Below are 22,756 nucleotides of genomic sequence, written 5' to 3' on the forward strand. Positions count from 1 at the left end.
GAATAAAGATCACGATTCTCTCACGATTCTCTGTGTAACAAAAAAAAAAATTGGGATAACTTTACTGTTACGTTTTTTTTTTTTTATTCATTAAAGTCTATTAATTGCGTTTGAAAGACTGCTGCGCAAATACAGTGTGACATAAAATATTACAACAATCGCCATTTTATTCTGTAGGGTCTCTGCTAAAAAAATATATAAAATGTTTGGGGGTTCTAAGTACTTTTCTAGCAAAAAAAAAACTGATTTTAACTTGCAAGCAACAAGTGTCAGAAAAAGATCCAGTCTTTAAGAGGTTAAACTTCCTTTCTCTCTGGCAGAGGGAAGGAAAAAATACAATGTAATCATTTTTGTTTATAGTTAGGAGACTTTGCTGATAGGCATTAGCTGTGTGTGAATGAGTCATCCAGCTCACTGAAATGTATCAATTCACAAGTCAGGCAGACTTGACAGAGAAACTCGGTATTTTAAAAATGCCACAATAACAATACCGTGGCTATGCAATACCGCGATATATCGAATTACCGAAAACCGGCATATGTCTAGCCGCATCCAAAGAGGCATCACAGATAAACTGCAGCCCCTGGACCAGCTGGTTTGCCAGCTCAGCAAAAGCTGTTCTCCCTCCAGGTCACGGCATAAAAGCTTAGCCCACTCAGTCAGTTTGCGACATCAGGGCAATGGTGAATACTGTTCTCAGTGCTAAACGAGAAAGAGTATACATATTGCGAGGCCACCGCCTCCGTGTCAGCCAAATCCCTAATGGCCAAGGACTCTTCAACTGGAATCATGGTTGCCATGTTAAATCTGAAAACTATAGGGTCCATCAGCAGTGGATCAATCAACTTCTTAATAAGGGACTCCTCAAAGGGGTAACGCCTAGAATAGCACTTAGGGACCCCAAGGGGACACTTTGGTCGTCCCCACTCTTTAGCGACAATTCTGTCAAAATAGGCGGGAAGGAAACACCTTTGCCGCTCTGGATGGCATGCGAGTGCCAAAGGGAACCTGCTCCTCCGTCACAGCTACGTCCTCCATTTTCAAGGTCTCACGCACAGATACAATCAGTGCTTCCACCAGCGCCTTTTCGTGCACGGTTGGAGACGTGGAGGAATTATTCTCACTATCAGAGAATTCCGGGCACGTGGTTGGGTGACCCACATCAGTGGCGGCCACATTTTATTCAGGATCAGATGAGGCAGGGGAAAGCAGGAGAAGCTTTTTGCTAGCCTGTCGCCCAAAGAAAATAACTCCTCCACCCGGGACACAAAGGACTCCAGAACCACCGCCAGTGCATCGATGGATCGGGATCAGGTGGGGGGGGGGGGGGGGGGATGTGCTCACCAATACTCCAGGAGTCACTAGGACAGCTCCAAAAAACATGTGACAAACACTGCAAGGGACAACCCCATCGCGCTGGCAGCACCACAGTCTCCAGGCACAGAGCACCAAGTGATCCTCACCAGAGAGGGAGAGAACCCCACCAGACTCACCACCCCGCAGAAAAAGAAACCTGCAGCCACCAGGATAAACTACACTGCACGTGCAGAGATCAGGAAGTAAAATAATCCAGGAGTCAGCACCAGGGGATGAGGAGGGGCTCCCACTGCCGAAATCGCTACCCACAGGGCTCCACTGTCATGGCCGCCACTTTCTTCAATGGCAAACCACTGCAAAATGGCCACCAGACTACACAAACATGGCTGCCATTCGCAGAAACACAGGCTACAACAAAATGGCGGAACCACAAGGCTTCCAGGGACCCAGGAGGGATCCCTAGGCCTCAGGGACAGACCCAGGCAGGACAGAAGGCCCCGTCAGGAGCCCCAAACACGTACAAACCCCCCCCCCCCCAATCGCCAGTATAGCTCCCGGCCCCAACCCATGGAGGTAGACCAGACCACCCAAACAGCCCCTGCATAAGTGGGGGACCAATGAAAGGGGGAGCCTGACCGGAAAGAGGGGGAAGACAGGGGTTTGACCATCCCCAGGAGGGGCCCATATCCACCCCAAAACCCTCCATGGGGAGAGTGGGTGGAACAGCTACTCACCCTACCAGGAACCAGGTGGGTACCACTCCAAACAGAACCCCTCCAATTGAAATGGGGGGCAGTTGGCCAGGAGGAATGCTGCGACTCAGGCAGAGACCCGGTCGTATGCGACCTCACAAGGCATTTACCTTCGCAGGCCAACCACTGTCTAGGAGTTATGCCACGGCCGACCTAGCGTGGAGCTGATGTCTGTGTGCGCTCGCTGGCCAGACTGGGGTGACCATTCAATCTAGATTATCCAGCCTGTCGCCCAGTCCGGCAGTTGATTGTATATTTCACAGGAAAATGTTTTGTTTTTTTTTGCTAAAAAAGTTGCCAGGACCAGAGATCCCAGCAAGGAACTAGGTCCTTACTCCTGACTAGGCAGAAAAAAAAAACAAGTACCTATAGCAGAGAGATGGAGTTTACCCCCTGGGACTGCCCATAGGTGTAGCCAAACTTTTTCTGCCTAGTGTCCTACTCCTGTAGGGGCAGTATAACCCAATAGTTAAGAATATCAGGAGCTGGGATACCAGAGTTGTGGTGTGACAAGGAACAGAGGACAATTGCTTTCCTTGTGTCCTTGCAGAGATAGGTGCAGAAAAAAAAAAAAAAAAAAATCTCTGCACATAGTGTGAGCGAGGCCTAAAGGAAGACATTACTAGTCTAGCACTCACCTTGTACTGCAGCCGATGCCTCCTCCCTTTAAGGTGCATTTCTTTAGCATTTGGATCATTAAAGCTGCATTCGCACAGCTTACAATGGAATCGAATAACTTTTCCTTCATCATTCCGTACCTGAAGGGAACAGTTGTAGGTAAAAATGCTTTGATTTGACAGTTTTGCGCAATATACGTTCCAATATAGGACAATGCTTTCATACACATGGGTGTAATGAGCAATCTAGGTATATGACAACTACATGTAGACTACTACTCACTTGCCAGTGGATGGATACCCAAATCAACTTTTTGTGGAATTCTACCCAAAAAGTTTATTCTTCATTACTACATAGTTAAATACAAATAGTGAAAGCAGTAGACTGAGGTTTGCTTTGGGCTTCTATGCTACCTTTTCATGACAAGGTTGAGCTCAGTTAAATCAGAACAGTCAATGGATTAATTGATCTGTAAGTCTGAATACTTGGAAACAGTTTAGGCATTTAGACCACTTCAAATTACATCAATCTCTACTAACAATGGTTCAGTAAATCAAAAGATAGAGGGAAAAAAAAAAAAAAGTCAACATTTTCTGTGACCTTAAGCTTGGCCCTGTAACTCCATGTCGGTCCTTTAACCACTTGCCGACCGCCGCACGACTATCTACGTGGGCGGTCAGCCCCTCACAGGCAAAGTGACGTAGGTCTACGTCGCTCGCCTGTGAGGGTTTAGGGAGCGAGCGCGCGCCGCCGGAGGCGCGCTCCCGCTCCCGCGTGGTCACGGACCCCCCCGCGCGCGTGACCGGCGGACCCGATCGCCGCCGGCCACTCTGCGATCGGCGGGGGAGAGGGAGATAGTCAGGCAGCTTGTGTAAACAAGCTGCCTGTCATTCTCCTCTCTGTATGAGAGCTGATCACATGGATCTACTATGTAGATCCATTGATCACTCTGCATACAGTTGAAGCCACAGCCAATCACAGTTAGAATCACGCCCCTAGGGACACACACAGCCCCTCCCTCTCAAATAAAGTTAACCCCTTCACTACCAGTGCATTTTTACAGTAACAGTGCATATGTATAGCACTGATTACTGTAGAAATGTCACTGGTAACCCCAAAAGTGTCAAAAATGTCAGTCAAGGGTCCGATCTGTCCGCCGCAATGTCGCAGTACCGCAAAAAAAATCGCAGATCGCCGCCATTACGCGTTAAAAAAAAAAACAACAAAAATGACAAAAATCTTTCCCTTTGTTAGTAAACGCAATAACTTTTGCGCAAACCAATCAAAATACGCTTTTTGCGATTTTTTTTACCAAACATAGGTAGCATAAAACAAATTGGCCGAAAATATTAAAAAATTTTGATTTTTACATTTTTTTTTGGGGGAATTTCATATAAAAAAAAGGGAAAAATATTGCTATTTTTGCAAAATTTACGCTCTTTTTTTGTTTATAGCGCGTGATCAAAAAATCGCACAGGTGATCAAATACCACCAAAAGAAAGCTCTGTTTGTGGGAAAAAAAGGACGCCAAATTCGTTTCGGTACAGCGTCGCACGACCGCGCAATTGTCCGTTAAAGTCACGCAGTGCCGAATCGCAAAATGCCCTCTGGTCGTTTAGCAGCCAAATCCTCCGGGGCTTAAGTGGTTAAGGTTATAGATAAGAGTTGAACAGTAAAGGGGGGAAAAAAAAAAAAAAAAAAAAAAAAAAAAAAAACTTTTTTTTTTACAAAAGTATCTTCTCCTATGAATTTCCCACCCAGGCTTCCTACCACAGTTATTTTCTTACTCTCACTGGCTCTCATTCATACAAGATGTTACACAAGATCTTTGTATTGCCTGCCTTTGATGAACACGTGAGAAGAATTGGATTATAGTGGGTTTTTTTTTTTTTCTATGAAAAAAACACTTCGCCTTGAATAGGTAAGATGGAAGGGTCTGTAAGCAGCTTGTCCCAGCATGAGACTTTTGCTGGACAGCTTGACTTATTTGTAAATGTGAAAAAAAAAAAAAAAAATGCATTAACCACTTAAGGAACAAGCCTATTTCTGACATGTTTACCAGTTAAAATCAGTATTTTTTGCTAAAAAATTACTTAGAACCCCCAAACATATATTTATATTATTTTTTTATTTTTTAGCAAAGACTATGGAGAATAAAATGGGGGTGTTTGCAATATCGTGGTATTTGTCCAGCGATCTTTCAAACGCACATTTTTCTTGGAAAAAATACAATTTACATAATTAAAAAAAAAAAAAATACATAATTAAAAAAAAAAAAAAAAAAAAAACTATAAAATAAGCCCAATTTTATTGTATACTGTGAAAGATGTCATGCCGAGTAAATAGATACCGAACATGTTATGGTTTAAAATCTTCATAGGCGAGGCTTTAAAAATTAACGGTTACCAGTTTAGAGTTAAAGAGGAGGTCTTGCTAGAATTATTGCTCTTGGCTATGGCGATCGCGTCGATACCTCACATGTGGTTTGAACACCGTTTTTATTTGCGGGCGCAACTTAGATATGCGTTTTCTTTCATGCACGAGCTCATGGGGATGGGCGCTTAAATTTTTTTTTTTTTTTTTTCTCAATAATCTGATCACTTTTATTGCTGTAAATATCCCTTGTGACAGTAAGAGGCAGTGACTGGTACACTTTATGGAGGAATCGGGGGGGGGGGGGGGGGGCTTGGGGGTGGGTCGGTCTGGGTCGGTAAAAGAACCAAGACCCCTCCACTGCACTTCATAGTATTTAAAATGCTGAAAGTGGCATTTTTGAATTCTGATTTTTTTTTTTTTTAAATGATCAGAGACCCAATCTAAGCCAAGTCCGGCTTTGTTCGAGACTCTAACCAGCCAGCAAACGAGACTCTGCAGGCATCATCCCGGTACAACCACTTCTACAAGCCGACGTACAGGTACATCGGTTTGCGGGAGGGGATTAACCGGTATTGCAGGTGTTTTTTTTTTTTTTTTGCAATAGTGATCCTTGATGCTTAACCTAGAAAGTACTGTAAGCAAACATGTACTGTATTATATATATATATATATATATTATATAAATATAAGTATATATATACACACACTCCAAAAATTTGTAGAGCTGAACTTTAGTCAGAAAATGAAGTCTCACTAGATCACCTCAGGCTGGCTCGTTTTGCAGGTATAGCTATATAAAACATTGAAAACTTGAGCCAATATGGTTTAATATCCGGTAATAAGCTGTCTCACAATGCTCTGCACAAGCCATTACTCTTTTTTTAGGCACTGACGAATTTGAAGAGGCCGATCTGCTTAAAGCAGAATTACACCCTCCTTACAGCCAAGGAAGCTGCATCTGTTTGATCTGCAATTGACATGGTGCTGCACATGTGACCATGTAAAAGTTAGTAATCCCAGCTTTCCAGCAATGCAACTGATTTTTGAAACCATTAAATTGATGGATTTAGTTTTGCTTAATTTACTGCTGTTCAGGAGCGCTGGGCTTCAGAAAAATGGCAGCCTCCAGCAAGAAGAAACAGGAGGCAATTTACATAACACATTAATTTTGGGAGCATAATTATTAATGTGGAATGTATGTTCCTTGCTAAAGAACATTTTTTCATCAAGTTATTGATAAAAATCTGCTTTAAGAAGCATTTTTTCCCTAAACACACTATGCTAAATTGCCAAGCAGTGCATGGGGGAATCGAGACACAGCTGTCATTTATCATAGCGGATACGTGGGAAGCGAGCCGAGTGAGAAATTAGTACATTCTGGTGTTTTGAAAGCTTAAACACTGCTTAAAAATGAATCAACCCTTTAAACCTTAGGGCAGTCATGTATCTTCCAATTTGTATTTTAGTCAAATTTTCAACACACCTCTTCAACATAATCATGACCCACAGGCTGGACATCACTCTGAAGAGCAGCGAGGGTCTGAGCAGCTTCGGACATTGCATCCATCTTGGATTCTGGTGACTGCACACTGGAACCAGGAGTAATCTTAACACCGTCACTCATTTTGCTGTCTTCAATCTTATTCCCAGTGGACTGCAATTTATTACCACCTACGAAGGAGAGAGTAAATAAGACCTTGAAAGCTACTGTGGCCAAATTTGACCATAGGTGACACATTAAAAAAACCTTTACAGCTTATCAGTTTATAGTTAAACAGTGAATGATATGTGGAATTTGTCATTGTGGGTCTTTACCTTCCACCCCCAGTGGATACTGCCTTATATTTTATAATGTAACAGGTGATACAATATGGAGATTCTAACGTGCTAGTCACAGGTGACTTGAACTTAACACCCACTAGGGACATGGACAGGCTCCACCCCTCTGCTGCCTGGATGAAGACTATCTCATTGAGCATTCCCTTTCTCCCTTAGTGATGTATGGCACCAATTCCACCCTTCGGACAGAGAATTTACCTGCCATTCTGCCACATATTGTACATTTTCCTGTAATGATTTGTGTTGCAACTCCCCATTAGCATTACAAACGGGTGCTCTCAGCGGAAATCCTCCCCAGGATCATGCCCGGGGTATGTGGAGGCTGTCCAGGTTCTGTAATTACTGGGTAACAAAAGAAGACATTGCTGACTCCCTCACTGTCTGGGACACCTTTAAATCTTGGCTAAGGGGTGAATATACATCTTAAATTATAGCAGCTAGCAAGTCTGGATGCAATCTGGAGCATGTAGAAAAGAACTTCTGCCAGGCTGAGACGATATATGTGGCGAGCCCTGATCGAGCTGGTTATGATGCATGGAGGCATGCCCTACGGGAGGTTTCCCTTCACAGAGTTGAAATGATACAAAAATCTCTGCTCACTATGGCCCAAAGAGTTTTTGAATTTGGAGATAAAAATAGTTGACTACTAGCATGGCTGGGTTAATGGCCAGTTTAAGGTCACGCACATTGGGAGGATAGGGGATTCTGATGGGCAGTGGCTGACGGCACCGGAGGCCATTAATCAGCGATTCTAAAGCTTCTATGCCTTCCTATATTCCACTGGAGCTACCTATGCCACCTCTGAACTTTGCAACTACCTATAATGGAATCGCCTTCCCATCCCTTGACTCCGACTCGGGAACGTTTGGACAAAGACATCACTCTAGAGGAGGTCCAGATTGCTCCTTGTCGTATGCAGTCGGGTAAAGCCCCGGCTCCTGATGGGACCCTGGACTCACTACCCTTCTTAAACAGTTTACCTCCCAGAACTATGTCAGAGGCACTCATTGTGTTTGTGCCCAAACCCAGTGAGGTACCCTAAGGATAGTGCCTCCTACAAGCCGATCTCACCGCTTAATGCGGATGCAAAGTTACTGCCAAAAATATTGCACCCCCCCCCCTTTTCCCATCCCTACCCCCCTTTTTTTCCTTTCCCCCCTTACCTTCTTTTCTTTCCCCTTCCTATCCCCCTCCTGGCTCCATGGGTGCATTGTGTGTCTCCTTTGAACCTGGGGTTAGAACATAGTGTCCAACTCTAATTAAAATTAAAAAAATGAACCATGTATAATTCTCATCTGGGATATTTTTGAATTAACTGGTGGACATTCCTGCAGTCAGCATGCCAATTTCACGCTCCCTTAAAACCTGTGACATCTGTGGCATTGTGCGTATAAGTATATTTTAGGCCCCCTTCACACAGGCGGATCGTTCAGATCCGCCTGTCCGTTTTTGCGGATCTGAACGGATGCCCCGTGCATCTCTATGGGTCATCGGATGTCAGTGGAGACATGTTCGCTGACATCCGATCCCTCAAATCTGGACGGATGGAAACCCCATTTTCCATCCGTCCAGAGGATGGGATCGGATGAGAACGGACAGACGGTCCTTTCCCATCCGATTCCCCCATAGAGAACAGCGGGGACCTGACAGTTCTGTCTCCGCACACAGCGCAGACAGAGCTGCCATCCGCCTGCTTAGCAGGGGATCGGCGGATCGATCCCCCGCTGAGATAAACCTAGTCCGCCGCCGGACTCCCCTGTGTGAAAGGCCCCTTAGAGTGACTTATTGTGGCCAGCCTAAGGCACACCTGTGCAATAATCATGCTGTCTAATCAGCATCTTGATATGCCACACCTGTGAGGTGGATGGATTATCTCAAAGGAGAAGTGCTCACTAACACAGATTTAGACAGAAATAGGCCTTTTGTGTACACAGAAAAAAAGTCTTAGATCTTTGAGTTTAGCTTATAAAAAATGGGGGCAAACACAAGTGTTGTATTTATAAGTTTTGCTCAGTGTAGTTACCGGGTTCAATCGTATCGATTTTCACATACACTCCCGAGGAAGATCATCCAAAAAGTGTTGGGTTTACATGTATATTTTTCTTTGAAATCATTACATCTATGCAAACTTTAAGGCAGGCATTTTTCTTATTCTTTATGTTAAGGTTGTTAAAACAAAAATGTCTCTCATATCAGTGCTTTTGCTTTTCTCAATGTCCCTCAAAATGTATACAGCCTTATAAGGATGAGGGCATATAGCACATGGTGGCTTCGGCATGTGCTCGACTTCTGAGATTGGCCGTTAAGGGGGTCACATGATCAGAAGTCCATGCCTGTAAATTTTCAGGAGCTGTCCACGACAGCTTGAGCACTGTACTGGGAGAACGCAGTACACTCTTCAGGGGATATTTATTCAATGTGCATGCATAGTGAATGCTACACACACCCTCAGCATGCAGCAATTGAAAGTGTGTCTATTAAAGTGTTACTGAATCAACAGTAAAATCAGTCTGTATATGCAGTAAAGCATTCTTGTTACACTCGCTGAAGAACCTAAGGGGTTAATCCTCTGCATGGTGTAAAAAGGTTTTATGCCATCTTATTTGATCCCCCCCCCCTTTTACTGTCCCCAATCTATCTGCTGATAGTACAGAGTATAGAGCCTGGGAGGCACTCTGCACATGCGCAGTTCGGTTTGTATTGCTAGCATGTGACCAGCAAAGAGCCAATCAGCGGGTCAGGGGAAATGTAGCCTCATAGGAGAGTCACAGAATGAAAACTCCCCCTACAAGTTTTAACCAGTGCTTTGCTGGCCACTGAAGTCATAAGACTGCTATATACTGTTGAAGAGAAAAGGTATTTAGCAGTTTACTAAGATAATTGCATTTCCATGTTGTGTACTGTGGGAGACCAGATATAGTGAATGAAGGGTCCTGGGTTTAGGAACACTAAGATGCATCTAGTGTTACGGCAGGTTTATTCTTTTTAAATGGGCTGGTAGCACAATTTAACATGCAAAAAAAGCACTTGGAGTAATGTTTGAAATGGACAACTTTGTGTTAAAGGCTTTGGGAAATGCATAGTGGCCGTGAGCACTGTGTATGTGTAACAGTAAATGTATGACTATTTTTGCACCCATTGCCTTATGTAGTTCACAAGCCTGACCCTCTTACTGCTTGTTAGGTTGCAAGACAAAAGTTATCTGTTGCAATACATTGTAATACAGAATTCTTTGTAATTGCTTAGGTGTGTTCCTCTACTTTGCAATTCTGTATGTACACCTGTTGCAATAAAAAGTTAAAAAAACAAAGTTGAGAAAGGCTGTTATGGGCTATCCACAGCACTCATTACACTACATACACATTAAACAGAAATGTACTTGCCTACAAAAGTTATTTTTGGTGTGGTTATTTTCTTAACGATGTTGTTAGATGAGATGGTAGACATTTTGCTTGCGCTCATAGTGCCAATAGATGAGCCGGATGTAGACGTGGACAGTTTTGAAGCAGGTGTGGTGACAGAGGAGCTGCCGTTCGAGCTGGATGTACTGTTTGACGAGACAGCTGACTTGGAGACAGCTGCGGAGGTGACAGACTGGTTCACGACATTTGGTTCTGTTGACGGAATGGGTTTGCCAAGTTTGGTGTGCAACTTCACAACCTGATGGAAGGAAATAAAGTTAAATCTAACATCAAGCCCAAAAGTAATATCATAAAAGGTTTGTGCTCCATCTGAGGTGTACCTGTCACAAGGTAACAGGTACAATTTTGCATATTGACTGCAGTAATTGAAACAGGAAAATATGAACTGTTCACCATTACGTTTTAATTACAGACTGTAAAGGAAAACTAGAATCCAGTCCCATAAGTAGACATGTGCAGAAGAACAGTTCCACCAGTTAGGCCCAGGGGGCCACTCAAGCTTGAATGGTCTTAATGTCAGAAGACCCACAATATCTGATATGTCGTATAAGTGACCCAATTTACTCATTCACTCGGGACAAGGAATCGATATCCTAGCCAACCAAGCCAGAGCACTTGCACCTTCCAATCGTGAAGAATCACTTGCACTAAGGACATTATCTTGAGCACAAATTTACCGCCTATTATTGGACTGTCTTTTATTGCTGAATTTTATTACAATAATTTATATTGCTGATTGCAAAACTGTTTACTGTGATATTTTTACCTGGATTTTTTTATGTCACAGTCACTTATGCACAAAGGACTATAACTTGAGCACATAATCACCGTTATTGCTCTTTTATTGTGGATTTTACATGTCATATATTAAGTCATTTATGCACTCTAACACAGGTCTAATCAAATATTGGGAATCTCTACATACATAATTTTATTCATCCTAATTTAAAGATTAGCATTGATAAATGCTATCCAATTAGTTATCCAACTAGCAAGCGCTGTATTTGGCCTTTTTCGAAAGACCATTCTTTTGACACAATTACCTTTATTGTACAGCAGCTGCTTTATTTCTATTTTTAATTTTATTTTTATCAGATTCCTTTACATTCATATCCACCATATACCCCATCTTTGGCGCGTGGAATATACTTTTTTTTATATTTTTTCAGCAAAGTTAAAGTGCCTATGCTCTGTAGTCATGAAACATACTGTGAAGAAAAGATAGTAGGAATATACGGTGCTGGTTCTCTAAATACGGAAAACTAGTGCTTGCGTGTCTACATGCCGATAACCAGCCACCCTGGTTTGCCCATGGATCACTGTAAAAGGCTTAAATATAATTCGGTACGCCACTGTAAAAAGTCAAACCACTGCAAATCAGTCATAGGAAAGTTGCAGCGTTTGTTCCACCTTTTACACCTATTTAACAACAAAGTTGAACTCCAGCCAAATCCTCTCGTTTTGAGCAAATCATTCCACACTGTCTGCAGCAGAAGTGTTTTAAGACCCACTTAGATTGTTAATAAAACGTAAATACTTTAATATCCATTGTCTGGCCACAAAGTTTACATTATGCTGCGTTTTCCCATGCAGGGTCAAAAAACGATATAATAAAAAGGGGAAAATGTATAACAACCAGCCACGCATACATGAAAATCTGTTCAAAATGACTGTTCAAAAGTTCACAAAAACAAAAATTCACATTCAATCTACTGTAGTTGATAAAGTGACTAGTGATCAGATAGGAGTCCCGTTTTAGGATGGGTTTAGAAGTAACAAACATTTTAAGAACATATTGCACTAGTGTGGCTCTTTCTTTTCTATGTATATGAGAGAGGAGGCGCTGGTTAAATTGAACTATCCAAGGAGGATTCCCCTTGTTACAACGGTTGTCTTTAATGCGCATTGAGCCCCAACCATGAAAATGGCGAGCTGCCAGCTGATGGGAGCGGAATCATGAAGGTGGTGGATTTTGTGGTGACCCAATTTTCAGCACGGGACTCCCAACTATCTGATCACTAGTCACTCTATGAACTACAGTAGATTGAAAGTGGATTTTTGTTTTTGTGCACTTTTGAACAGTCACCTCTTGTCCATTTAATAATTATTCATTTTATTTTCATGTATGCACGGCTAGTTATACATTTTCACTTTATTATATTACGTTTTTATTTTAAAGCCGCAGCATGATTAATTTGTGATCATCACTTTGATTACCTTATTGGATACACACATTGATTTTTTTTCACTTGAAGCGCAAGAGCTTTCTCATTAGGGTCAAAAACAATCTAATTTCTGGTTCTAAACTAATTTTGTGCAATTTCTTTGGTTATATGCCTGCAATTCTCCTTAACAGCTCATGTTCTGGGCTGGGATAAGATTCTGAATATCATATGTCTTGGTGACGTTCCTTTGACTTTTTCACGCCCCCCCTCAGTGGTGTCACCAGGACATGTGAAGGAGTTGAGGCTTGGCCCAGCCTGTAAAAGGAGAAGCGCAGTCATGTGACTTGCCATGTCTAGGAGGACACAGCTTGTATAAGACAGGAAATGGAGCATGCCCACTGTGGTGGCAACGCTGCAGAGGCTCTATGAGACAACAGATCATTGCCACCATGAAGAAAAAATGGACTACCAGTTACTTGCAATGTCAACAGGCAATTTGTTTTAAGCAGAGCTCCATCCAAATGGTCAAGCACATTTTTTTTTCTAGTTTTCACAGGAACCCACTGCCTAGGCCAGGGATTCCCAAACTATGGCCCTCCAGTTGTTTAGGAACTACATTTCTAGTCATGTACGTGAATGTCAGAGTTTTACAATGCAACAGCTGCAGGGCTGCAGTTTGGGAATCCCTGGCCTAGGCGATCCGAGCAGAAGTTCTTCTCTCCATCTCCCTCAAAAATTTCTGCATAAATACCTTTGTCAGCTGCAGTGTGGTCATGTGATCTGTAAGAACTGAATCCCCTGTGGGGAGTTTCGCCCCCTAGCAAAGCAACATTTTGAACCTAAATTTTACTAATTATGACTTCCACTTTTAGGTGATATTTAAGTGGTTCAAATCCAATCCAGCAAAGTTGACAGCCAGAGACACACTGCACAGAGCAGGCAAATGTATCCAATAAAAAAAAAAAAAAAGCTTTACATTAAAACATGCCATGCTAACCTGTTGTGTGGTAGTTTTGCACAGAGTGGAGCCAATTCTCTTCTCGGGTCCTCCACCGGCACTCCTGGCTCTCCCATTTGCGCCTCCCCCCCAAATAGAAAACCACTCTGAGGGCACCCTTACGGGCTCGTTCTCGAGCCTCTGTCTATGGCCATTATCATAGGAATTGATTGAAAGGAGTGGGAGCCAATGGTTGCCGCTGCTACAAATTTGACCAGTGAAAAAGGGACAGAGCCAGACAGCCACTGCTCTTGCGCACAGCGCTGGATCAGGATCAGGGTTAAGAGGGGCTGGGCCGTGCACTGCTAATTTTACACCAGGAGCACTTGGAGTGAAGCATGCAGCACTTTTGATCACGTTCACAGATGAAGATTTTGTTTATCAAGTCACTTTATATATTCACTGTGAATTGGGACTTCTTATTATCACTTGATGTCACAGTTTATTCATTGGTTTTGATAAGATTGAAGTTTATCCGATTTATATTGATTTATGCACTTGGCGCAGCAATATTTTTTTATCAATTTTGTCACAGGTGTTTTGTGCTTGACACTAATTGTTTGCAGCTTTGTGTACACTATTCTATTATTTCATTTAAGGTTTGCGCTGATTACCACCGTATTTTTGTGCACTGCATACAGTTCTTTTGAGTGAACACCTTGGCAGCATGCATAGTCCTGCGATGGGAGTGCATCTGGTCCAAACAGACCCTTTAAATGAGATTTCTCCACAATGCTCATTGATGGAAATGAGAGCTTGTTTCAAAAAAAGTGTTTTTAGTGCTTGTTAGCATTAACACTTTCGTGTGCATATTCTGGAAACAGATTTACTTTACGATATGGACTTCTTAGGAAGAACAGTGACTGTTGTGTGTAGAAAAAGGATAGCAAAAGAAACTGTACTAACGCAATTTTCTTTTTCTACATCAATTTATATAGCAAACGTGTTCCCCTTGCTTCTGCAACTGCATGCAGAGCTAGTGATCTAGTTTGCAAAAGGAAAAAAAAAAAAAGCGCAAATGTTCACTTAAGATTTTTTTTTTTTTAAGGGCTTTGCAAGAGAAAAGCCAAAAATCTGAATGTTACAATGTGCACCACCCCCACTTTTCTTGTTCAAATAATATTTCATTGAAGACCAGTGAGTATAACAATCTGTACATAGCTTAAGTATACCATAGACACAAGGATACACAGTGTTGCAGAAAGACCGCAAAAACATATCCCAGATGCAATAGAAAAGTGGGTATAAGAGTACAAGGTAACCATAAATCATAGTAAAGTTATTACAGACAAGGTCAGTCACGCTCGCCCAGTTAAAACTATAACGCTGAGCATTTGATGAATGACCTAGGGCAGAGGGGTTAGGGGATACAGGGTTATAGCAAATGTCCCTAGAGCTGAGTGGCATTTAAAAAAGTATATAAATAATTGTTAGACTTGGCTATCTCAGGGTATTGTGGGTATCTCCACAAACTGACCTTATGGGAACCTAATCTAGTATATCAAGAGGGACTTGGAGAGGCAGGCGTAGTGGCTGGAGCCCAAAGAAGGCAACTGAAGCAAAGAACAGGGCGGGAAAAGATCAGGGAAGGACAGGTGGACCCCCCAGGGGAGGGGCACACAGAGTACCAATGTTAAATTTCAGCGGCACGTGCCAACATGGAAGTCAAGATCAGCATCATACGTCACTTCTGGTTTAGTAGACCTTGGCCGTGGAACGCGGAAGCGATACGGCAAGAGAGATCCCGCTGACTAGTGAATATCAGAAACTAATAGGGCTGGGCGATATGGCTGAAAACTGTATCACGATATCAGTGTTTCATATCGGTCGATATCGATAATTATTGATATTTTTTATTACCCATTTAAAATAAGGACCCTAGGGTGAGAATGCAGGGCGGCTGGCAAGGTACAGGAGAATGCAGGGTGACTGGCATGGTGCAGGAGAATGCAGGGCACTGGCATGGTGCAGGAGAATGCAGGGCACTGGCATGGTGCAGGAGAATGCAGGGCACTGGCAGGGTGCAGGAGAATGCAGGGCACTGGCAGGGTGCAGGAGAATGCAGGGCACTGGCAGGGTGCAGGAGAATGCAGGGCACTGGCAGGGTTCAGGAGAATGCAGGGCACTGGCATGGTGCAGGAGGATCCGGGGTTGTGGGCATACTACAGGAGATGCAGTGCTGTGGGCATGGTACAGGTAGACCATGCCCGCAGCACTGCATCCCTTGTAGTGTGCCCGCAGCCCTGCATAATGGCAGGTAGTGAAGCTGTTTCACTTACCTGTTCCAGAGGCGCCTTCATTTTAAAAATGGCGCCGCCACCGCTCGTGTAATTTCGGCTATTCCCGGCCTCTCCCGAGCGGCGGCGGCGCGTGCGCGGTGACATGTATGTGACGGGCGGCGCCATTTTTAAAGCTTAAACCCGTCGGAGCGGACTTTTCGTTTTGTCGTTCAAAGTCTTTTATTGCTATCGAAAATGTCACTATCGCGATACATATCAGTATCGTTTTATCGCCCAGCCCTAGAAACTAAATTTACTGAATTTTTCTCAACAGGTTAAAAGTACTACATAATGGGGTATTCTTTTCTTCCATCGTCTAAACCCCACCAGAGAGCGGATACCAGAGGGGGGGGACATAAATTATGTACACAGACATAAATTACACAAACATAAATTACACAGACTGGTTATCAGGTTTATACAATCAAATACATACCTTTTGGTGTTTAGCACCCCTGATATGGGCAGCATAGGCATCTGCCCCTGTGCAAGACACATCACAGAGCTCACAGCGGAGTTGGTTCTGGGTCCCACGGACTGCTGTACTACTGCTGGTCGTGTTTTGGGAGGCTTTTAAGGCGGCTTCTTTTTTCTTGTGCTTTTGGCCTTCTAAATGCTCCTTGTACGTCTGGTGTGACACAAAGATAAAAAATGACTATACCCGCATTATGAACATAAAAATCTAACAAACTGATGACCCATTCAGACACAGCAGTCTGTTAACTTGCAAGTTAGTGCTCACTTCTTTAGGCAGCACAGGAGTTATTTTCAAACAAATGGTTGCGGTCCCACATGTATAGACAAAACTTAGAATGTGGCTGTGCCACCATACAATTAAATTATGCAATGTATTATGCAAATAAAAAATTAAACTTGTTTGCATAATACATCGACACCGTTTTTACTTTTTTGTAATTGTGATATGGCATTTGCTATATGTTAGATTTTTTATCATGACTTGTATAGTAGAGCAGCAATATTCGCCATTCTAAGGATACACTTCAGATAACACTAGTGTTAACCGCTTGCCGACCGCCGCAAGTAGATATACTTCGGCGGTCAGCCCCTCACAGGCAAAGTGACGTATATATACACACGTCACTAGCCTGTGAGGCTCTGGGGGGAGGCGCGGTCACGGCCCCACCCCGCGCGTGTGACCGGCGGACCCGATGTCCGCCGCTCACTCTGCGATCGTCGGGGGAGAGGGAGAGCGCTGCCTGTCATTCTCCCCTGTGTAGAAACACTGATCATACAGTTCTACTATGTAGGACCGTTGATCAGTGTAACTACAGCTCAAGCCACAGCCAATCACAGTTAGAATCACACCCCTAGGGACACACACAGCCCCTCCCTCTCAAATAAAGTTAACCCCTTCACTGCCAGTGTATTTTTACAGTATATATATTTATATATAGCACTGATTACTGTAGAAATGTCACTGATAACCCCAAAAGTGTCAAAAATGTCAGTCAAGGGTCCGATCTGTCTGCCCCAATGTCGCAGTACCGCAAAAAAAAAAAAAAAAAAAAAAAAAAAAAAAAAAAAAAAAAAAAAATCGCACAGGTGATCAAATACCACCAAAAGAAAGCTCTGTTTGTGGGAAAAAAAAAGGACGTCAAATTTGTTTAGGTACAGCGTCGCACGATCGCGCAATTGTCCGTTAAAGTCACGCAGTGCCGAATCGCAAAATACCCCCTGGTCTTTTAGCAGCCAAATCCTCCGGGGCTTAAGTGGTTAAAGTAGAACTATAGACAAAACATTTTTTAATTTTGGATAGTGCAAGGGAGGGTTATAACCTGTCAGGTTTTTTTTTTTTTGCCATCCGTGTCTCATTGCAGAGACTTCAACACACTTCCTGTCCCATAGCCAAACAGAAATTGAAAGGAACATACCTGTATATTAACCATTTCCGGATCACCCGAGTATTTACATCGCTACTTTGATGTTCAATACCAGAGTTATCGCAGCACATAGCTGCCATAACCAGAGTATTTTCTTACACGGCGGGCAGTCCACTTTCACATAAAAGTGGTCCCAGCAGCAGATTCGCCACAGGATAATTTTTTTGGGCGGCGGGAGAGGTGCCCACCCCACTTCCCAGTCACTTTCCCAACTTACCGGAGCAGTCGGTAGCGGGGAAAATGATTTGATCGCCTGATGGGCAAAAAGTCGAGTGAGGGCAAGATGGCCCCCACTCAACTATGCCCTTGGAGGACCGTAAACGTCACTTCCACCCAATAGACTTAAAGGGCCAAATTTAAAAAAAAAAAAAAAAAAAAAAAGATTGCTTTTTAGTGTAAACGAGAGATCTGAGGTCTTTTGACCCCAGATCTCACGTTAAAGAGGACCTGTCCTGCTTATTTCCATTACAAGGGATGTTTACATTCCTTGTAGTAGGAATAAAAGTATTCATAAAAATGTTATTTTAAAAGTGACAGTGTACAAATAAAAAGGAAAATAAGAACATTTTTTTAAAGTGCCCAGTCCCTCGGTGCTCGCACGCAAACGCATAAGCAAGTCGCACCCACATATGTAACCAGTGTTCAAAACACACATGAAGTATCGCCACGATAATTCCAGCACTAGACTTCCTCTGTAACCTGTGGAAGTTTCTAAAGAGTTGGCTATGGAGATTTTTTAAGTACCAAAGTGCCGCCATTCCACAATCATGCGCAATTTTGAAGCATGATATGTGTATCAGTTTACACTGCGTAACACTATCTTTCACATTATAGAAAAAAAAAAAAAAAACGGACAAGCATTATTCCTCTCCACTCTATCCAAAACAAAAAAAAACGTTTTTTACATTAGTTGTATTGTAACAGAAAAAGGACATAGCATTTTATTGTAGACAAACTGGAACTGGGTGTCACTTTAGAATGGGGGCTTTCAGAAAAATTAATTTCATTCATGACAGCTGGAAGTAACAGACTTTCTACAAAGACTGCCCTAGTGAAAATTCTCCATGTGCATTAAAAACAATCGGCACTCTCAGGTCACAGGCAAGAGCTACCATTACCTTTTTTTTTAACCTACAGTAACAGATCTAAGATATAGAGCTTAAATGACAGACAACACAATTTATTAATGATATGCATTATCAGCCAGAGACAATCAAGAAGTGTACCTGAGGTCCAGCACAGCTAATCTTGCAGACATCACAGTAGTGGATCTGAGGTGGTTTGGGAGGCTGTTTAGGCTTCAGTTGCTTATTCTGAAAAGTTGTTTTCTTAGTAAAGTTGGTCCCAGTCCAGGCGGCAGAGGCAGCCACGGCTGCAGCAGCTGCTGCCTGTTTTTGCTGTTGCTGCTGCTGCTGTTGATAATAGGAAGAGGCAGCCGAATACACTGCTGCTTCATAACCAGAGTAGGTCGCACCTGAAGAAAAATGACAATGGTAAGCATGCATCCCAATATTTATATGACCTATTCAAAACACCACAAGTTTAAAGTAGAACTCCAGAAGTTTGTTTTTTTGGACCACCACAATGTAAGTAAGGTATCTCTAAAGACTTGATTACTGTACTTTGTTTTACACACAGCGCTCTTCTTACGCTGTTTCCACCATAAAGTTCTGCCACTCTTACAGTAAAGCATCCTGTTGTTGACCTGTCCCCTTCTTTCTTCAATTCACAAGAGAGTTGTATTCTTTTCTCAGAATGCAAGGGGAGGAAAAACACAGGATCCTTTACTGAATGAGTGGGAACTCTGATGTGTGTAGTATCCAACACGTGGGAAACTAAGATTTGTACAGTAATCAACATCCGGCGATGGATAGTCTTCATTAGCTGTAACCTATCTACATTGTGTTTTTAAATCTGAGAGTAGATCTGTGTTCTTAGTGCAGTTCAGAAGAGATACATCCAAATGCAATTCATGCACCGAATTATGCGAAAGAACACTCAATTTGCCTTTGAATCTCAAAACGTGGCCAGGCTTCAAAAGGGCATCCAAATAGGACTGCAGCCTCTCGCCACATTTTTCATCTAGGAGTCAGTATAATTACACTGTATAAAAGACAATAATGGGAAGAGTTGGGGTTTTGTTCTATAAAGATTCACAGCCTTGATATTTGGCTTTTCCAGAACACAAGTTTGTACTGGGTAAACTCTCTTGGGTGCTGTCAATCTTTGATAAAGGGCAAACTCTAGGAATACATACAGGTAACCGACTACTAAGGCACTTGCTCAACTAGGCATTGTGGTATGGCACTAATTCACTCCATTGCTACCGTCTATTCTGTAAAACTCTTTTACTTGTTTGAAATGTTAGAGAAGTACATCCCCTGACCCCATACAATTTCTCACATACAGACAACTGTCTAACTCAATACTGAAGTTACCCACAGGCACTAGTCTGATTCCAACCTGTCATGGAATCCAGTTATAATGCATAATAAAAAAATTATTTGAGACAAAATTTCAGCAAACAGGCCACATATACCGTGTGAGGAGCATCAGGAAATGTGTCTTCAGGGCATTACAAAGAAGTCATTTGGGCAGACAGAATAGACTTTCCTACTAGTTACAGCATTAACAGCAGAATAAACCAAATATAAGAAACTTATGTGCTGGGTAGGCTTATTTCAATTAAGAAAAATAGACATTGCTGATCAAGTGCAAATAAAAAAAACCCAACATTCTCAAGCTAGCACTCTGCAGCGACTATATTAAAGAGGTTGTAAACCCAAATTTTTTTTTTTTTCAACCTGAAAGAGAAACACATTATGAGCTAGTATACATCGCATACTAGCTCATTATGAAATACTTACCTTAGAACGAGCCCCCGCCGTGCCGCCTGCTTACCTCTATGACGGGCGACATGTTCAGTCGCCCGTCTTCCGGGATCACGGCATCCGGCCATCTGATTGGCCGGAGCTGCAGTGACGTCACTCCCACGCGCAGGAGCCGACGTTCACGGCACCAGCGGCCGTTCCTTCAGAGCGCATGCACCAGTGACGTCACTGGCTGCATGTAAGGTAAATATCTCCTAAACGGTACATGTTTAGGAGACATTTACAGTACCTATAGGTAAGCCTTATCATAGGCTTACCTATAGGTACAACTTGCAGAGGAGAGTTTACTTCCTCTTTAAAAAAAGAGGAACACCGCTTGTGTTAAGAAATATGGGAATCGTCATAGCAGACTTGCATACATCAAAAAGGTGCATGCTTCAGGGTTCCCATCCTAAACTGGGCTTTACTACCTGGCAAATAATTAACAGTGTAGGCGAGAGACAAGTTAGTGAAGAGATAAGGAAGACCATCCCAGAACATGCATCTGCAAAAATAAACAGTAATAGCAACTCCCAACTTTTACAATCATAAGAGCAATTCCTTTATTTTTATCAATTCTTCACAATTTTCTGATCAAACTTTGAAATTACATAGAAAAAGAAAACAACCAGTAATTACCAGAGTAAGTAACAGCAGTTGTGCTGTAGGTGGCGCCCTGTGTGTACGAGGGAACCACAGTGGCAGCGGCAGCAACAGGTTGCACAGTGGAGGACACGGGATATATGGAGAAGGTAGTTGTTGCTGGATTTGGGTTGGCAGGCTTGATGGCTGTCACTTGCCGAGTCTGTTGAGCTTGAGTGTACTGAGCAGCACCCTGGCTGTAGCCAGCCTTGGGGGCAACTGGAAGAGACAATGCGAAAGGAGCTGGTACACAGGAGGAAGAAAAGATGTATTGCAGAAAACAATGTGATTTAGTTGCACAGTTTTGGGTAATGTTTTATAATTCTATAACTAAATGACTATACTTAGTATGAGCAGCTCCTTCTGGAGAACATGGCATGGCCTAAAAACAAAATATGCAAGAGCACTTGACTGTTTATACAGGTTAAACATTAACAGGAACATTTATAGCAGGTATGGATAGCCAAACTCCACTGGAGCCAATATTTTATGTCCATTCATAAATGTAGGCAATGGTGTATATTCTGCAGTGTCCCACTGAGTTTTCTCTGATAGGTACCCCTCCCCCCCCCCTCAAATGTAGGCAATGGTGTATATTATGCAGTGTCTCACTGAGTTTTCTCTGATAGGACTAGACCGCATTACTACCCCCCCCCCCCCAATTTACTGTGGTGCTTTATGCATGGGGTTTAAGAAGCATATTAAAAAAAATATAAAAAAAAAGTGTAAGGTGCTAAATAAAAAGGTGACTGAAGACAGCACACATTCTCTATAGTAAATGAATAGCTTATCTGTATAGTGTTTTGTCATCTACAAATAGTAAAATTGAAAAGCTCATTGGGGCCAGTAGCTAAAAGTGTAAAGCTACATTCCTTATCGAAAAACCCCAAAAACTAGCATTCCTAAATACAGCACAAGACAAGAGTCCAAAGGGTGAATGACCGTCTGACTGATCATTTAGTGCTTTATAAATACACCAAACTGCCTAAAATTGCATTTAAAAAACACAGACCTTCAATGTGCGATTATAACTTTCTATACCAACAACAACTCCCCTCCCACCAGCTATCCCCCCCCCCCCCCCCCCAGTGAACTGAGGGCCAATTCTCACACTGGAGAAATGCTAGTCATTGCAAGCACACACAGAAAACAATTGTTTTCTATGCATCCCATTCACACTACAGTGATCCATGGTAAAATGCAGACATGTGCACTTCAAATAGATTGATTTGTACAAAAAAAAAGTTGAGTGGTCATCAAACCTCTTGGCAATTCCAAATTTAAAGATTAACCACTTCCAGACCGCCCACAATGTACTGCAGACCGTATAGGCATACCCCCATGTTGCTTTTTACGCCTCGTTTAGGGCACATGCATGATTGAACGCAGCTGAAGCCTGTCGGCAAGTCCCAGCCAATGATTCACAGACGGGACCTGCTGATCAGCTGAGTACAATCAGAGCCCAGAGCTATGTGTTGACAATCACAGAACTCTGTATAGAGGGACCGATCTGATCCTGCTTTGCAGGGATGAGAAATTTAGAGATTAGTAAAAAAGCAGCACATACTACACATAGTT

General features: G+C 42.7%; 1 protein-coding gene across 3 annotated transcripts in view; it reads right to left on the reverse strand.

Moving 5' to 3' along the window:
• ZFR (zinc finger RNA binding protein) overlaps positions 1-22,756 on the reverse strand; it is a 105,520-nt gene that overhangs the window by 29,154 nt on the left and 53,610 nt on the right. For 2 of the 3 annotated variants that reach the window (XM_082251814.1, XM_082251816.1), the window contains exons 6-11: positions 21,176-21,421; positions 18,893-19,140; positions 16,202-16,393; positions 10,286-10,562; positions 6,547-6,734; positions 2,708-2,827 (exon numbers count right to left, since the gene is read on the reverse strand). In XM_082251814.1, the coding sequence (XP_082107940.1) occupies positions 2,708-2,827; positions 6,547-6,734; positions 10,286-10,562; positions 16,202-16,393; positions 18,893-19,140; positions 21,176-21,421 (1,271 nt within the window). The remainder of the gene's footprint in view (positions 1-2,707; positions 2,828-6,546; positions 6,735-10,285; positions 10,563-16,201; positions 16,394-18,892; positions 19,141-21,175; positions 21,422-22,756) is intronic. The other variant, XM_082251815.1, reaches the window with a different exon arrangement.

Source organism: Pelophylax lessonae (genome assembly GCF_965119305.1).
Source record: "Pelophylax lessonae genome assembly, chromosome: 1".
Lineage (NCBI taxonomy): Eukaryota > Metazoa > Chordata > Amphibia > Anura > Ranidae > Pelophylax > Pelophylax lessonae.